Here is an 18,422-nt window from a genome sequence, read left to right on the forward strand (position 1 = left end):
TTTTAAAGAACCGCTTGGATTGATATGAAATCAGTAGTTTCACCCCTTTTCTGGGGTGAAAAAACATACGTTCAGAATCAGTCCGGAATTCGATAAACTAAATTTCATTTAAATTGCTAATTGAGGAATGATTTTCCCGATTTTTTTTTTGGCAAAACAAAAGGGACCAACTTTATTTTGAGCGTAACTGGCTTACATTTTATGCTAGAAACTTTTTTTAAAACAGAAATAAAGCTTTTTTTTTAATACTTTAAAAAAGTTATAATGGGTTTTCCCCAAAAAGTGCTTCATTTTTTGGTTATTTCACGTTGAAATATTCTATTTGGAATTTGGCGAATATTAACCTATTTTTCATTAGCTATAACTCTGCTTCTACTAAGTCTAGAGACCTCATGCATACACTATTTTTTTCACTTTCTTACAAGCCATAATTTTGCTAAGAATGTTTTTTCAACAAAATACTTACTTTTTAAGTTGTTTGCGAAAAACCGTCTAAAAACGTGGTTATTTTGTTGAAAAATGGACATATTCACTCGTAAATAACTCGAAAAGTATTGACTTGGTGAAAAAACTCAATAGAACAAAAGTTGCTTAAAATCAGTCAGTTAATCCATTTCCGGACTTATTTCGGACGTGTATTTTTTGACCCCTGAGTAGGGGGTGAAACTCACCCCCAGGGCAAAATATCACTTTTTTTCTTGATATGTTAGCTATGTGTGTGCCAAATTTCATGTCGATCCAAGCGGTTCTTTAAAATTTATAAATTTTGTAATATTTTACCGTTAGCGATATGGTTAGCTTTATGAAATACGGAGAATCGAGAATCCATGTTTAGTTTGTTTTGTAGTCTGGACAGTGAACAATTGTGACATCTAGGCAGTTTATGGACTAATTCTGTTCTGTTTCTATTGTAAACTCAATATTACTATGGTGTGAATTAATGTATGATAAAAATTGGTCAAGTTGCCTGTTAGTGTGTAAAGCATACTACTATAGGATCCATGTATCTCAACCAATATAAGAACTGTTTGAATATGTTTTGAAATCGTTGTTTCTAGATAATTCATAAAAATATTTGATAGCAATGGGCTTAGAGGATTGCCCATGATAAGTCCTGCACTGTCGTTTTTGTACTACTTTGGACTACTTAAGGACTACTTTGAATTCAATAATCAAATATACACAAACAACAGCGCAGGACATTATGGGCAATCCTCCAAGCCCATTGCTATCAGATATTTTTATGAACCACCTAGAAACAATAATATCAAAACATCCCATATTCAAACAGTTCTTATATTGGTGAAGATACGTGGATGATATACTAGTTTGATTTACAGGACAGGAACTAACAGGCAAGTTGACCACTTTTTCTCATACATTAATTCACTCCATAGTAATATTGAGTTTACAAAGCAACAGAAGAGAATCAGTCCATAAACATTTACAATTACCAGACCTCAAAACAAACATGAGTTCTCCGTATTTCATAAGCCTACCAATACTGACAAACTTTGACAAACGGATAGCAGAACAGATATTGTACATAAGCACTTCACCTTCTAGATTCTAGATCATAATCATTCTTTTAATGAATAGTTTCAAGTTATCCGTATTTAAAATAAAGGCCTTAAGCTAGGCTTACCATACGTTCCGGTTTGACCGGGACGATCCCGGTTTGAGATTCTTGTCCCGGCGTCCCGGCCGGTTTGCATTAGCGTCCCGGTCAAACTTGAACTACACCTTCACCCTTGCCATTGAACAAGAATCATCTAAAGTCCGCGAAACACAAGGCCAGCGCAAGTTCCATTACAAGCTCATCTACCATACCATCGTTTTTCAAAAATGACGAACCCGCAGAAAATGAACTTTCCATTGCTGCTAAAGAAGCTACTTTTGCATTTCACACAGCAATGCACGATATAAGTTTTAAAACATCTGATTACTCCTCAAAATTAATATAGAAGCTGTTTGAGCCCAAATTCGGGTCTGCGCGTACCAAGGGAGAAGCGATCATCATGGGAGTGATCGCACCGATGGAAAGAGATCACAGCGAAAGAATTACACAACGAGCTAAAGGAATACCATTTTTTGAGCATTTTAACAGATACATCAAACAGACATGATGTTAAATTGGCACCGATAATTGTTAGGTACTTTGTACCTGAGGGAGGTATAGCTGTAATGTTACTTGATTTTCGATCTGTTGCCTGAGAAACGTCTAAAATCTTGGCAAATCACATAATGTCGATAATGAAAAAACATGAAAGAGAAAACAAGGTGGACGCTTTCTGTGATGATAACTGTAATACGAATTTCGGAGGGGTAAACAGGCGAGGCACCAACGTCTATTCCAGGCTCAAGAAAGTTCTCGGCGCGCGGCGTTAACATAAAAGGCATTGGTTGCAGCGCACACATCGTTCACAATACAATCCAACATGCAGTTGATGGTGTTCCTGCCGAAATAGAGGCTAATATTTTGTATATATACCGTACGCGTTACAGACAAAGAGTTTTCTGAGACCTGACATCGAGTACAAAAAATTAGTGAAACATGGAAATAGAAGATTTCAGTCTTTATTACCAGATGTGGAAAAGATCCTGCAGCTATACGAAGGCCTAAAATCTTACATTCTTGCTCAAGTAAACTTCCTCTCGCAGTTCTTCACAGCAGAAATTGGAACGCCTTACTTTTGGATTGTGCTGGGACAGTTAAAAAATGTATTTAATAACACCACTGAGTCTATGGAGAAGACTAACTCAACTTCGACAGATGTTAGTTAAAAACTAATCTTCAAAACAGGATGGAAAACAAATTTCTTCCACAAGCAGCTAAACAACTCTTAAATAAATTGAAAGATTCCATACATGTCGAAAACTTTATGAGTGATGTTCACGCTTTTTATGAGCGCTGTATTTCGTATTTAAAATATGTAGTGGGAAAAGAGCTTCGACGGAGCCGAAGATTTTGAGTGGATCTGCTTGAAAAATGAGCTTAATTGGAGTGAAATCGAAAAAGCAAAAACCTCAATCAATCTAAAACCCAAATAATTATTGATGAGGTGTTATTGTAAAAAGGCTTCTTCCAAAATTTTAATGAAGCTAGTTACTCCGAGAAATGGGTACAGCACTCATTTTCACAAGCAGCATATTGAGGTTCCCAATTTAAAAAAAAAATTGTGCAGTTTCCTAAGTGTCAACCTCTACCCGGTACTTCAGCGATAAAGGGAATAATTTTTCCACAGATGAAAAAAATGTGGTCTGACGATCGGGGCAAGATGGAAGTGACGATCGGGGCAAGATGGAAGAATGCGTTGTGGAAGCCTTGCTTACGTGCCAATTCAAGTTGAACATGTCATGTAGTGAATTTTATGACAAAATTAAGCACGATAAAAATATTTTGAAGAAAATGCACTCTAGTAAAAAATATTAAGCAAGCGTGAGTGTTCATGTAGGTACATGAATTTCAAGTATGAAAAACACAAATTAAGAGCGTAAGTGCAAAATTTCGAGACATTTAAATGCATTCATTTTTTTCGAATCCTGAGAAAACTAATAAGTATTTTTGAAACATTTAAACGCAGAATGAAAGATTACATTATTGCCGAGGGCCGAAAGTCCCTGAAAGCTTCTATAATGTTTATTTGAATGAGTTACACGGGCAAAAAAAGAGATTTAGTGTGATTTTTAATTTTAAATATCTCATTCAAAAGAAACTTTTTGTTTATTCTAAGAGACTTTCCGCCCTCGGTAATAATGTAATCTTTCATTCTGCGTTTAACTTTTTCAAAAATATTTATTAGTTTTCTCAGGATTCGCAAAAATATTTTTTTTTGTTTTGATTCTGGCCTTGGTTCAGAACCTTTAGCCATCGAAAAAAAAAATTAATGCATCGAAAATGAGCCTCTTTCTCTTCTGCGTCCCGGTTTGGCTCTTCATAATTATGGTAAGCCTACCTTAAGCTATCCTTATTAGAATCTGGGGAAATTAATAAATTGAAAAATACAGATATAATTCTGAATGACCAACTTGAAACAAACAGCTCCCCACTCCTCAACCTATTCAGTTAGAGACTTTAAAATGCAGACACATAATAAAATAAATTACTTACTTGAGGAAAGCACTCTGCCGAAACAGCTGTAGTGACATAGTTATAATAAATTTCGTGGAAATATTGAAAACAAAAGATTTCAGTGTTTTATTGTTAGATTTTATAGATATGTTGATATTTTTATAACTATTCTTCCCTTTTTAGGTTTTATTGTTGGAGGCAGGCTACGATGAGAACGAAATCAGCGACGTCCCATCGTTGGCGGCCTACCTACAACTTTCTAAGATGGATTGGACCTACAAGACGGAGTACACCGGCAGAGCATGTCTCGGCATGAAGAACGGACAGTGTAATTGGCCGAGGGGGAAAGTTCTTGGAGGGTCCAGTGTTTTGAATTATATGCTGTATGTGAGAGGAAACAAAAACGATTATGATTATTGGGAGCAGTTAGGTAAAGTTTGTATTCACTATTAATTTGTTATGCGGGAGTAAGTGTTCTATATTTTAACAATATTTCAGGTAATTTAAAATATCATAAAATTAATCCACTGTAATATATTTAAATATATTAGGAATCAATTAAGCATGCCGAATGTTGTAAGTAGTCTTGTAAACAAAACTTACACATGTAGGTATTAGTGCAAGATTGCATTTCAGTATATTATTATTGACATAATAATCTTGACATACATATACGAAAGTATCACAAACATAGGTAATCAATACGTACTGATACACAGAGATATTTAGGGCAGTATAATGTTGGGGTTACTTTAGAGAGTGCCATCTCGAAGAGATGACGTTCATTCCATCGTCAACTGGGTACTATATATAGTTTTTTTTTCATCTTTAAAGAGGGTCTGGAATCTTTAAAAGACATCTCAGTCGATAACGTCGCCTGACTGACCTTAGTACAGGATTCATTCTTCGTAGCCCCAACGATAGTTCCCGAGGTACTTTAGAAACGCTCTCTCGTCGCCGAGGCTACGCCGAATGCCTATCTGCTAAACCAGACTCTCCTCCCTCATCTGTTATCCAGCGCTCCGAAAGCGGAATGGCCGCTGCAAGGTCGACATCGCTTCCGAAGCACTTTACCTTCATTTATCCACAGACTGTAAGCAAGGATGCCCTACTTTTTCCCCGTGTCCCCCTTTTTTCGGGTCCCAAAATTGGGTTTTTGTTTGTATGGGTTTTTTTAGAGCTTCTTTACCACAGTCTGTCTCATACAATCTAACTCACCTATTCGCCTCTCATCAAAACTTATTCCCTCTACCTTCTACTTACAATATATTTCCCTCTCACCCCTATCGTTGGTACAGCTGTTTTTCCTCCTTTTCTTTCTTCTTGATCACTACACGGATATAGCTGTGTATACTAGTCCAACCAGATTTATTTTCAGTCATTCTCTCAATCATGTCTCGCACTGTCACTACTACAACTGGGTACAACTGGTTACTAGTAACGAGTAATAAAAGTACCTTATATATTAATAAAGTATTTAATGGGAAATATAGTGTCTTCCAGTTAATCAACCCCATCATTAGGGAAGCTCTACCCCTATTTCTTTATATAAGCAAAAAAAATTTGATTATAACCCCTAGATGACAGACCTACAGATTCGATTGGTTTTCATAGCTCTTTTATATTGTTGACAAATCGGCTGCAGAAGTAAATACCGATCATAAATTTGATCAGACAAATAAGTCGTTTTCAAAAATTTACTACTGTTAGTAGTAATGGAAGACAAAATAGTGGAAATAATAAATATGCACAAGAAAATGGAATAAGATACGAAATAATAAACAAAAATATGGTAAATATGAATACTGGCAACGTTCTTTAAAACAAATCCCAAAAGTTATTGATACCTCTTCTTCTTTGCGTGCCGTGCTTGTTTTCAAGCGCTGGCTATGGTCGTATTAACAAGCTGATGAAAAATGTTTCTCGGTCGGCAGCTATATGAAACAATTATTCCTCGACCGTTCGACCTGTCCATTGTTTAATGTGACGCAGCTAGGACAGTTGTTTTCTTCCGACCCAGAGCGATATTTAGGTCCTCTCATTATATGACCGAACTCTTTATTATTATTTATTATATGACCGAACCTTTCTCATTTTTGTGATGTTGATCAATTCTCCTCTTTGTCCATGGTCTCTAGCACACTTTCGATAGATATGTGTGCTGTCCACGGGATTATGAGCATGTGACGGTAACAACATAACTCGAACGCTTCTAATTTGTTAAGATTTTTTATTTTGGTTGTCCAGGTTTCACATCCATAGAACAAAATGGACCAAACGTAACACTTTAACCTTCCTCGGGCGGCATAGTACAATTGTAACTTTTGAGTTTTCAAATTGTGATAACTTTTTTTTTTCGAAGAGCTAGAAACTTTAACTTTTGTGACATCTCTACATTTATCCAGTAGATTATGTGAGCCAAATATAACAAAAAAATCTTTATTCAGTTCCCAGAAGGGGGCTTAAATAGCTCCTACCCCCATAAACGACGGCATAGGTACATTTATTGTACCTTGTACATTTTTTTAATAAATAATTTTAAAAAACAATACATTTTGTATTTAAATGATAGCTTATTTGAATCAAAATACAAAAATGAATGTTACTGTGGATTTTCGCAACACGAACATATCGTTTTAGACAAAGAATGTTCGTCACACACAGGTAGAAAACATACTACTCAAGTATTTCTCGTTTTATGCTATTTTTCCGTTCGTTTCGATAAACATGACAACTTCCAGTTACTGGAGTAGATCCACGAAGCTGTAAGATACTTGAGGAGGAGTATCTACATCAAATACACACTCTTTTTCGACCAAGGACCGTTTCTACAGCACTACGAAGAAAACGACTCCTCATCATCATCCGATTTTTTACTTTGAGATTGAAATGTAGGCAACCGAATATCTTTAGAATAATCCTTCAAAAATTTCCTGCGTTAGTCCTTTGTTTTTTGTAATGGATTATGCTCTCGATATATAATGTAGCATGCTAAGCCAGTGACGTCAATCATATTATAAAAAAAGCCCAAGGGCCAACGCAATGTTCGACATAAAAGTCTGGGTGAGTGTACGGTCAAATACTCACCCAGCATTTTATCCATGTTATCAATCCCGCTTTGGTTTTATTGTAATACTGAATTATTTCTGGCTTCGCTACTTCACTGTCTTCTACTTTTCCTTTTCCTCATATCCACGGACAAGAGTAACACTACTGCTTTGTTTTTCTTTGACACATATAAGTAAGAGCATACAATGACTGTACGCAAAATGTGTGGAAAACCCAGCTCTTTTCTTGTTTCCTTGCATGTTGGTGGGTAGAAATCTCTTATTTCTTCTAACTGTGCCTGCTAGCCCTATTAACGTTATGTGCCATGATTTCAAGAATTTAGCGAATTCAATACTGGTAAAAAGTTATTTGTGGTAACATTCTGCCCCTTACCATTATAAGGCGTGATCAAATCGTTCGCCAACGTTAACTTGTCGGGAACCATATGCTATTTTTCCAATATAAAGATGATCTTGTACGAGACAAGCGTTTGATGCATCACAAGCCAAAAATACTTTGATCCCATATTTAACGAGTTTGGAAGGTATTGTTTTGTACGGCCTCTAAACGGAAACAATTCTTAGTCTGTGGTTATGCATTGGGATGGTTTGGAGCCTTGTTGCAAATTTTTATTCAGCGTTGTCTAGATATATCGTATAAATGCTGATTTATCGGTTTTCTTTTGCGTTCTTTGCGGGTATTTTCGTTGTCAAATCATATATGTACATCTCAGCAAGGTATTGAAAAAATTACATAGAAGACATTGCTGCATATATTAGTGGCAGATACTCTATAATCCACACCTCACACAGGTTTTCTTTGTTATTTATTTGAACACCTCTTTTGTATCCATTTCGGTATACTAGATGTACCTGTAATTACTATTATTCATGATAATTTTTAGGTATTGGGACCGTGCAAGTTCGGCAAAGCGACCCCTATTTCTACGCTCTGTACTATTATTCGCACTTTTAATTATATTGGCCAATTATATTAGTCCTGGTTACTGGATAATTGTCAAGGCCATAGTCCAAAAAAATAATAAGAAGAAAAAATAAGATTCAGGTTATGTTATGAAAACATCAACAATTGTATGTAGTAAATAAAATTAGTTATTAAAATGCAGTACTGCAAGCAAAATACAATTAATTAAATTTACCTTTATATAATAATTGCATATCATATCAATATTGTGGAGCAATATATAATTTTTCTGCTTCATTGACAGAAGCTATGAAATATACGTCCTCTTCTTCTTCTTTTTTTGTTTTTGGTTTCGCTGCAAGGCGATTACCAGCACGATTTATTAGCGATCTTGACGTAGTCTGGTTCTAAGCCATACCAAAATCGCTGACTATGTTCTTGTGAAGCTTTTGATGAGGTGTGATGATTATAATTAAATGAGATTAATTGGGTCATGTTAAGTATGATTAAAAATTAAAACATAAATTAAATGACAAATAGCAACATAATATAACACGGATACATATAAACAGTTGAGCCTTGCAATTTGTAAGCTTATTTTGTTAATTGCTAGAAAACGCATTGCAGTTTATAAGCTTATTTGGTTAATTGCAAGAAAACGCATAATTACATTGACTGATTCTTCCGTTAAGGAACTTAGAATATTGTATATAGAGAGCGGTGTTTTGAAGTTCATGGAAATAAATTTTGTGTATATATCAAAATTAGGAATCACATTAATCGGGCATTCAAAAAAGATGTGGTTTAGATCCTCGAGACGACCACATTCACAAAAAGGGTTATCTTTTATATTCATTTTATACAGATGTTGTTTTGTTAAACAATGGCCTGTGCGCATTCTAATGATGGTGGTAGTGTGTCTTCTATTTCTATATGGAAAATTTGAATACCAAGGTTTTGTAGGAAAGAAGTCTTGAATTGTTTTGTATTGCGAAGTCTTCTTCTGGACTAAAGATTTCCATTTTTCTTGGTACTCTTTTGTAATTTTTCCTCTGATGACTGATAGGGCATCCTGGGAATTCAGTTGTACTTCCATGGGTACATTCAGGTCTCTTCCTATTTTTGCCAGTATATCAGCCTGGGTGTTACCAAATATATTAGAGTGTCCAGGTATCCAGGAAAGGAGAATTTTGGTACCATTCTCATTGGCTGAAGATATAAGTTTCTTTGTTTTTAGGGCCCTTATATCTGCTGAAGCAGATATATTACATGTTTTAATATTGGTTATTGCATTGAGCGAATCAGAAAATATTATAGCTTTCTTTAGATGTTTTGTAGTTGCGACTTCCACCGCTTGATGTATTGCTATACTCTCTGCTTTGCTTATGCTTAGAGCTCCAGGAAGTCTTGAGGAGAAATTATATTCAATACTCGGGATGCATATCCCAAAACCTACCCTTTCTTTGTTTTTTGAGGCATCAGTATATATAAAGGTATGGTCTTTTCCATATTGTTCAGTAGTCATAAGGAATTTTTCTTTAATCATCGGGTCATATTTTTTGATATTACAATTTAGAATTGGAAGTGGATTCATTAGTGTATCATAGTCTAATTCATAGCATGGAAAATTTGGGCTTTTGTATATTTTTTTAAAATATGGAAAAAAATATTCTAATGCCGAAACCAAGTATGGTACATTATGCCTTGTATAAAAATTAGGTTTGTTTATAAGTCTTTTACGTATTTCAATTAGGAGTAATATTATGGGATGATTCTCAATAATGATGATTTTACTTAAAAATTTAGAGGCTAACAATAATCTTCTATGTTCTAGGTCCATTTGGGCAGACTCTGCCAAGATTGCCAAATTTGGTGTAGACTTCATGCACCCCAAACATATCTTAAGTCCCTCAAAAAATACTGCATTGAGTTTGTTGTTGCATTTTTGTGATATTGGGTTGAATAGGAAGGAACCATAATCGAGATGAGATCTGATCAAGGCATTAAAAACCATTAGGAGTGTTCGTGGGTCAGCTCCCCACCAGACTCTACATATTGCACGTAGGATGTTAATATTTTTCTTTGCCTTGAGTATAATATTGTCAACATGTAAGTCCCATGATAGATGCTTATGAAAAATTATGCCTAGAAATTTCACTTCATTTTTTAGAGGAATGGCTGTGTTGTTGATTTTGATTTCTGTTAGATTATCTCTTCGCCTACCCTTTGTGAACCATACAGCTTCACATTTGTCTTTGGATAAGGACAAGTCATGTTCTGCAAGCCAGTGTAATGTGTTTTCCAATTCTTTGTTTATTTTACTTACCATGCTTTGGATATCATATCCCTTAATATACAAAACCAAGTCGTCTGCATATCCACATATTTTAACTTCATTATTGCTAATACAAAACAATTCTGCTATATAAATATTAAACAAAATGGTACTTAAGGGAGAACCTTGAGGTAGCCCCTTAGTTGCCATGAAAGGTCCCAAAAAGTCACCATCATTAGATCTTGAATATAAAAGTCTGTTCTGTAAAATTTTGAACACAATATTATTTATTGCAGATGGAATATTTCGAAGTTTTAGTTTACTATAAAGTTTGTATATATTGACATTATCATATGCTGCTTTGATATCAAGAAAGATGGCCAAAACCGATTGGGAGGATTCAAAGGCTTCCACAATTGTGGAATGAAGGAGGGTCAAGTTGTCAGCAGTGCCTCTTCCTTTTCTAAAACCTGTCTGATGGTTGGTGAATGAACAGTTATGTTCTAAGGACCAATCTAGGCGATTCTTGATTAATATTTCTAATGTTTTAAGCACACAAGAGGATAAAACTATTGGTCTGAAACTACTGGCCAAGAGTGGATTTTTGTGTGGCTTTAAGATATTTATAACATTATGGTTTTTCCAATCTTCAGGAAGGTTGTCACCATTTAGACAATTATTGTAGATATTCAACAGAAAATGTTTAGCTTGTAGTGGTAGATGTTTTATCATAAGGTAAGGAATGTCGTCCATACCTGGTGCCGAATTTTTTTTATTATTTACAGCATTGTTAAGTTCCCAGATTGTAAAAGGGGAAACTTGCTCGTTTATATCGTCAAGCTCAAAATTTGGATCAATAAAAACTGTAGACATGTTCTGTAGAATTTCTGTTTTAATGTTATCTGCTGGGTTATGAAATGTCTGGCCGTAATTTTTGTTATTTGAGAATTTTTTAACTTTATTCCAGACATAGGTAGTGTTAGATTCCTTATTTAATGATTCACAGAAGTTTATGAATTTATTTCTTTTTTTAATTCTGAGGATTCGTTTAGTTTGGGCGATTATACGTTTAGCGTTTATATAGTTCTCTAAGGAAACAGATTGTTTAAAGTTTTGAATTGCCTGTTTGCGGCTTTTAATCCAAAGTGAACATTCTTCATCCCACCACGGATTTGAAGGTTTACCCTGTGTTCTACAGTTTTTATAGGGAATTGAGTTATCTGCTACTTGATTAACTACCTCCAAAAACTCATTGTAATTAGAGTTTACCGGTAAATCAAGCATTCCTGTTATCATCCCAGTGTGGAATGTATACCAGTCTGCTCTTTTAATATTTCTCATTTTGTATGTTTGTGTATAGATGCTATCATTTTTGTTAAACTCACAGTTGTTTATTATGACAAAGGTGGGGAAATGGTTGCTATTTCCACAATCTTGTATGACACCCCAAGTAGAACATAGAGCCATATTATTACTTGCTATGGCTAGATCTACAGCGCTACGATTATTATTAGGAGGTTGAAACAATGTTGCTGACCCATCATTTAGGATAATTAATTCTTTATCAAAAATAAAATCATAAATATTTTTTCCTCCCTTATTGGTAGGACATTTATCCCATAGGGGATGGTGAGAGTTTAGATCACCTAGTATAATTAAGTTTTCTGTAGGTATGTTTTCTATTGTTGAGCTCAAGAAAGGAAGAGTTATGGCATTATTTGTATTGGAGTAAATGTTTATTATGTATAAGTTACCAATTTTTGTTGTTATGTATTGGATTTGGTCTGAGTTGTATTTCTGAATTGTAGAAAAAATAATAGATTTCTTGATACAAGTAGCTACTCCACCATATCCGTCATCTCTGTCCTGTCTGACAACATTATAATACTTCAAAGAAAAATTAAAATCTTGTTTAAGCCAAGTTTCATTAATAGCAATTATGTCAGGGTCTTCTTTGAAAATTAAGTTCGTTATGTTTTCCCTGTTTGATTTAATACTTCTAATATTCCACTGAATAATTTTTAATTTCTTTTTTGAATTCATGATTATGTGATTTGATATATGTTTAATTAATTAAAATCAGAATCAGATTTATCCTCTTGGTCCATATAGGACTCTACGTTTAATCGGGAAAATAAATGGTTTTTAAGTAAATTTAAGTTTTCTGATGATGTATTACTAATAAAATTTAGGCATGAGTTTAAAAAGTCATTTGAAGAAAAGGTATCAATATTTTGAAAGTTTTGCGATGCACTGGATTGCCAGGCTTGATTGGAGTTTTGTGATAAATTAGCTGAGGTTCTTGATTTGAAAGGTTCTGAACGAGAAAATGAGCTAGTGGGGGAAGAGGTTGGCTTTTCTGGTCTTAATTGCTGTGTATATATACTCTTTTCATTTGGTTGCTTATCTTGACGTTTTTGCACGACTCTCCGTTTGTTGTCGGAATTCAGAACCACCTGTTGAAAGGAACGTTTTACTGTAGATGATCTAAAATTGTTTGTTCTTCGTTGCGATGGTTCTATGGTGTTAGAATTATTTGTACTGGTACTTGGAGTATTTTCTAATGGCCTGCTGTTATTTTTAAAATTTGGAAAATCTCTCGGGTTATAAATAAATTTATTATTTGAGATGTATGATTTTGGAATAGCTTCACTTGCCTCAAAAAATGTCAAATTTTCATACGCCATCAGTTCTTTAATATTCTTTTGTCTTGTATATTCTGGGCAGCTCTTGTCAATAGATTTGTGAGAGTCCTTGCAGTAAAAACATTTTGTCATGCATACGTCTTCATGTTTGTTTTCCCCGCAATTAAAACATCTTTCTTTCCCTTTACAGTTTGTTTTTGTGTGGCCAAATCTAAGACAGTTATAGCACTGTGTCACTGGGGCAATATATGTGTCCACTAGTCTTGGTATGCCATAAAAAAACACAGTTTTGGGCATAAGAACGCCTCGAAATGTAAATAGTGTCGTACCTGTGGGTTCATAAGAAGTTACTCCATCTTTAATTACTCTTCTATTTAATCTTTTTATATGTAAAATTTCAATGTCATTTCCTGTATCGCAACACCGAAGAAGTTCTTTTTCATCAATATCTGTATCAATCTGTCTGACGATACCTTTGCAGGTTACGAAGTTAAAAGGTATATATATCTTGTATCCCTGATTTAGAAGTTGAGTGTTCTTAAGTAGCATGTTAGCCGAGTGAAAATTGGCAAATTCAACTGAAACTCTATTGAGCCCTTTACTATCTATTTTTTTAACGTCATTAAGTTTGAGGTTGAATATATCTCGAGCTATTTTAATTGTATTGAATGTGCCAATTTTTATATTCGGTATATTTGTAGATTCAAGATATACTACAAAAGGTCCATGATCTTTTTCGGAGTATGTATTAACCTTTTTTTCTTCCTGAGAATTATTGTCGGAAGTCTGATTTTGATTTTTTTCGGAATTATTAGTCATTGCAATTTTAGCCGGAGAAGAAGTATCAGGATAAGGGGGGACTGAGCCCCCCTTTTCCTCACACATTGTAAGAAAAAACCAGTCAATGAAGTATTAATAACTAGAAAGCAAAAAGAAATAAAAAGAGCAAGCAAAATAGCATAAAAGAAAGCCGCTTGAAAAAAAAAATATAAGCAAAAATGCTCAACTTACCTATATGCAAACACTTAAGCAACAACACCGGCGGTTGTTAGCTAGGTTAAGACCCTAAACTAGTGGCAAACTTTAACTGTTGCAAAACAGAAACTGTTCACACCTCGCAAGCTTAATGTCTAGTTTAGAAATATTAAATTTTTGGAAAATATTTCTTAAATTTAAAATACGCGGTCTGACGTTTTGTATTTTATTTGACAATCGAAATATACGTCAATTTGACAATTTCAATTGACAATATGAATTATTTAAGATAGTTGCAATATTTCTCCGCGACTCGCGCAGGGTCGTTTCTCGTTTCCCTTTCCAAGTACTTGCACACCGCGAATACACGTATTGACAAACACCAAACAACTAAATGAGAATGAGATCTATGGTTCCAATTATACAGTACGTAAATCGTTCAGCTGGACATAGGGAATATACAGTGAGATAATTATGGCAACCGCGCTCTCTCGATGACAAAATGGTTGTTTGCATTTGGCATTAAGGGGTATTAAACTCAAAATTGATAATTCATTTCGACTGACACAAATAAACGTCAAAACATGACAATGTAGTAAACAAATATTTTTGGCCTAAGGGAATGGACAAACAATGCCCGTTTAATTTTAAAATTAGTTTTTAAATAAAAAGTATTTTAAAAATTAAAGTAGAATGATTAACTGATTAATCATAATATCGTTGTTTTTGATTTATTTATGAACAGCCTTGCTTCCAAACTCACTCATTCTATTCGTTCGAACAGCTCTACTCCACCATAAACTCGTACTCGAACAGAAGCTTCAACTAACCCAGGTTAGCGCAGTTGCCACAATGATCTAAATGTACATTGAGATAACTGTAAATAATAAATTTAATACAATGTAAATAATGTTCCCTATGTCCAGCTGAACGATTTACGTACTGTATAATACAATGCTACTATTCCTAGAATTTGTTTACGACCACTATTTTCAAGTGTTTTGTTGTAGTAATTTCAATAATTTACGACAGATAAGAGCGGTCACGTCATAGCGGCTTGTAATCTTTGTTTGTAAATCCGTACAAGAACAAATTACCGAATATTATTATTTATTTATTGCAATATTCAACGATTTTTTACTAGTTATGCTAGTAATAAATAATATTATCTGAAAATTAACATATATTTCCCTTTAGATTAACGAATTTTAAAGAAAATATATAACAGGTACAACTGTACCTATGCCGTCTGTTAACGGTGTAAAATTATGCCGCTCGACAAAGGTTAATCCTCTTAGAAGTGTGGTCAATGACTAACTTCTACTGCACAGTACAGAAGGCCAACTAATAAAGCTTTTCGTGCAAGTTCTATTCTGGTCAAAATTTTTTCATCTCTTTCAACCCTGTAGTCAATCGAGCTACCTATATATCAAAAGTGTTACATCCTTTCCAGGATTTTGTTATCTAATTTTAGTACTGAGTCTTCGATATTAACTTTTCCGACCACCATCCATTTTGTTTCTTCGCTGCGAAAAAGTTAAGAGAAGAATACATATTGCTAATAAAACATATAATGGACTAATTTAACATCTAAGATCTAACTACATCACGAGAAAAACCAAATGCAAAATATACAAAACCCTGATAAAACCGGTCCTTATATATGGATCAGAGACATGGACACTGTCGAAAAGCGATAAGAACTTATTAGGTACGTTTGAACGAAAAAGTCCTCTCAGACACATATATAAGGGGGTGAAAGAAAATGACGTATGGCGCAGAAGATATAATTTTGAACTATACGCAGCATACAACGAACCCGAAGTCATAACATCCATAAAGATCGGACGTTTGCGCTGGACGGGCCATGTTGAACGGATGTTGGAGACCGAAACACCAAAACATATAATGAGGCAAACACCAGTAGGGAGAAGGTCAAAGGGAAGACCCAAACTTAGATACATGGAACAAGTGGAACAAGATCTGAAAACACTTGAGATTACCCACTGGAAGAACAAAGCAAGGAACAGAACAGAATGGCGGAAAATCCTAGAACAAGCCAGGACCCAAAAAGGGTTGTCGAGCTACTGATGATGATGATCCATTTTGTTTATTTTGCGTTGATTATTAAGTCCTTTGTAGTTCATTCGTTGTTTACAGCGTTCAACAAGAGATAACTCACATAAAATGAATTCTCAAGAGAAATCTTGAGAAGGTCAACAGTTTAATGACAATAGATCCTAGTAAATAACATTTTCTCTTCTTTTAGGTAACCCTGGGTGGAATTATGAAAACGTTCTAAAATACTTCAAGAGATCAGAAGACAACAGAAATCCGTATCTAACAAAAACGCCTTACCATAACAAAGGAGGTCTATTGACTGTACAGGAATCCCCGTGGAGGACACCGTTAGTGGTAGCATTTCTGGAAGCTGGATTGGAGATGGGTTACCCTGTAAGAGATATCAACGGCGCTGACCAGGCTGGGTTTATGATAGCACAAGGAACTATCAGAAGAGGTATTTATTGTTTAGTACTTTTTTCAATGTTAACAATTATCTACCTAAATAAACATAGAAGGTTATGTTTCGATTAAATTCGAGTCTCTTAGCATCCTATGACACTTGTTTCTAGGTCTACCCGTTATCAGAGAGGCTCGTAAGAAGACTGAACTGAATAAAAACGCACCGATTAGTTGGTAAATATATTTAAATACAGTAGACTCCCTCTATAACGAGAACTGAAATGGCGGACTAATTACCTCGCTATAAGCGGATCTCGTTATATCAGACAACAATAATATTGTGTATACATATGAATATATGAGAGACTGAACTTTTAACTTTCAAAAAAAGAATAAACCCAGTGTTAACTGGGACAAGTACTACCCCCATAGATGATATCGAGGCTTTCTGGGGAGGTTTTAAAAGAGATATATTAGTTACAGGTAAGCAAAGTCGCCAACCCATTAAAAACAACAATCGTAAACCATGGATCAGTGACCAAACATGGAAAATTATAGAACAAAGAAGGCAACTTAAAGTTGGCAGTTTTGATTTAAACTACTATTGAAGCTTATCAAGAGAAATTCAAAGAAATTGCCGGAAAGATAAAGACAAATATGTGTCTAACATTTGCCAGGAAGTAGAAATCCACTTACATCGAAATGAAACAAGCGATCTCTTTCAGAAAGTAAAGTTACTGGCTCGGGAATTCAAACCCAGAAATTACGCTATAGAGGATGAGACAGGTAATATGGTAAGCGATATGGATGCGGTTCTGGAGACTTGGAAGAAATACTGCACAGAACTCTATAAAGCTGAAACCTCTAACATTAATCAGATAACAGCACTGCAAGTCTCCACAACAATCCTAGAACCAGATATTCTAAGGTCTGAAGTCGATGAAGCCATAAAACATCTTAAAAGAAATAAATCACCTGGTTGCGATGACATCACGGCAGAACTTTTACAGAACATGGGTGAACATGGTCTCCGATTAATGTGGAGACTGTGCAATCATGTATGGAGAATCGGCAACTGGCCCAGTGATTGGTGTACCGCACTATTTACTCCCATTCATAAGAAAGGCGTAACCACAAAATGTAGTAACTACCGAACCATCTCACTAATTTCACACCCAAGTAAAATTCTGTTGAGAATCATCAAGTGTCGCATGCAGACATACCTGGATAGACAAATACCACAAGAACAGGCAGGCTTCGTGAAGGGTAAAGGCACAAGGGAGCAAATTCTTAATATGCGACAACCCATTGAGAAAGCACGAGAATTCAAAATTCCGATGATCATCTGTTTTCTGGATTATCAGAAGGCATTTGACTGTGTAGACTGGACATTTTTGTGGAAAGTTCTACATGAAATGGGGGTTCCTGATCATCTGTCAGCTCTGGTGAAAAGCCTATATGAGAACAGTGAAACCAGAATAAGAATTGAAAACCATAAGTCCGATCATTTTAAAATAGGTAGAGGAGTCCGACAAGGATGTATTCTGTCTCCAAGTCTTTTTAATTTCTATGGGGAATATATAATGAGAAAAGCACTCGACAAATGGAATGGCGGTATTTCTATCGCAGAAAAGAAGATCTCAAATCTCAGATATTCAGACGATACAACATTAATAACTGCATCCGAAGAAGAAATGTCCAGCCTGCTGCAGCTACTGGAAGTCGAAAGCAATAGATGTGGTCTCAAGATCAATAAACAAAAAACAAAAATTATGATAGTAGATTATTCAAATTCACTTCAGACAACAGGAGCCTTAGACCAGTTTGAAGTGGTTAACGAGTTCAATTATCTAGGATCCTACATCAGTAATACAGGATCTTGTGAAACAGAAATACGTAGGAGAATAGGCATGGCCAAAAACGCTATGAGTCGATTATCGAAAATCTGGAAAGATCGCTCCTTGTCGAAGAACACCAAAATAAGATTAGTAAGTGCCTTAATTTTTCCCATATTTAATTA

At 35.0% G+C, this 18,422-nt stretch overlaps 1 protein-coding gene across 1 annotated transcript in view; it reads left to right on the forward strand.

Moving 5' to 3' along the window:
- The window catches only part of LOC114329238 (glucose dehydrogenase [FAD, quinone]-like), a 168,882-nt gene that overhangs the window by 104,987 nt on the left and 45,473 nt on the right, over positions 1-18,422 (forward strand). Inside the window, exons 5-6 of the mRNA XM_028278281.2 lie at positions 4,256-4,502; positions 16,209-16,457. Of these exons, the coding sequence (XP_028134082.1) occupies positions 4,256-4,502; positions 16,209-16,457 (496 nt within the window). The remainder of the gene's footprint in view (positions 1-4,255; positions 4,503-16,208; positions 16,458-18,422) is intronic.

The sequence above is a fragment of the Diabrotica virgifera genome, chromosome 3, assembly GCF_917563875.1.
Source record: "Diabrotica virgifera virgifera chromosome 3, PGI_DIABVI_V3a".
NCBI classification, from domain to species: Eukaryota; Metazoa; Arthropoda; class Insecta; order Coleoptera; family Chrysomelidae; genus Diabrotica; species Diabrotica virgifera.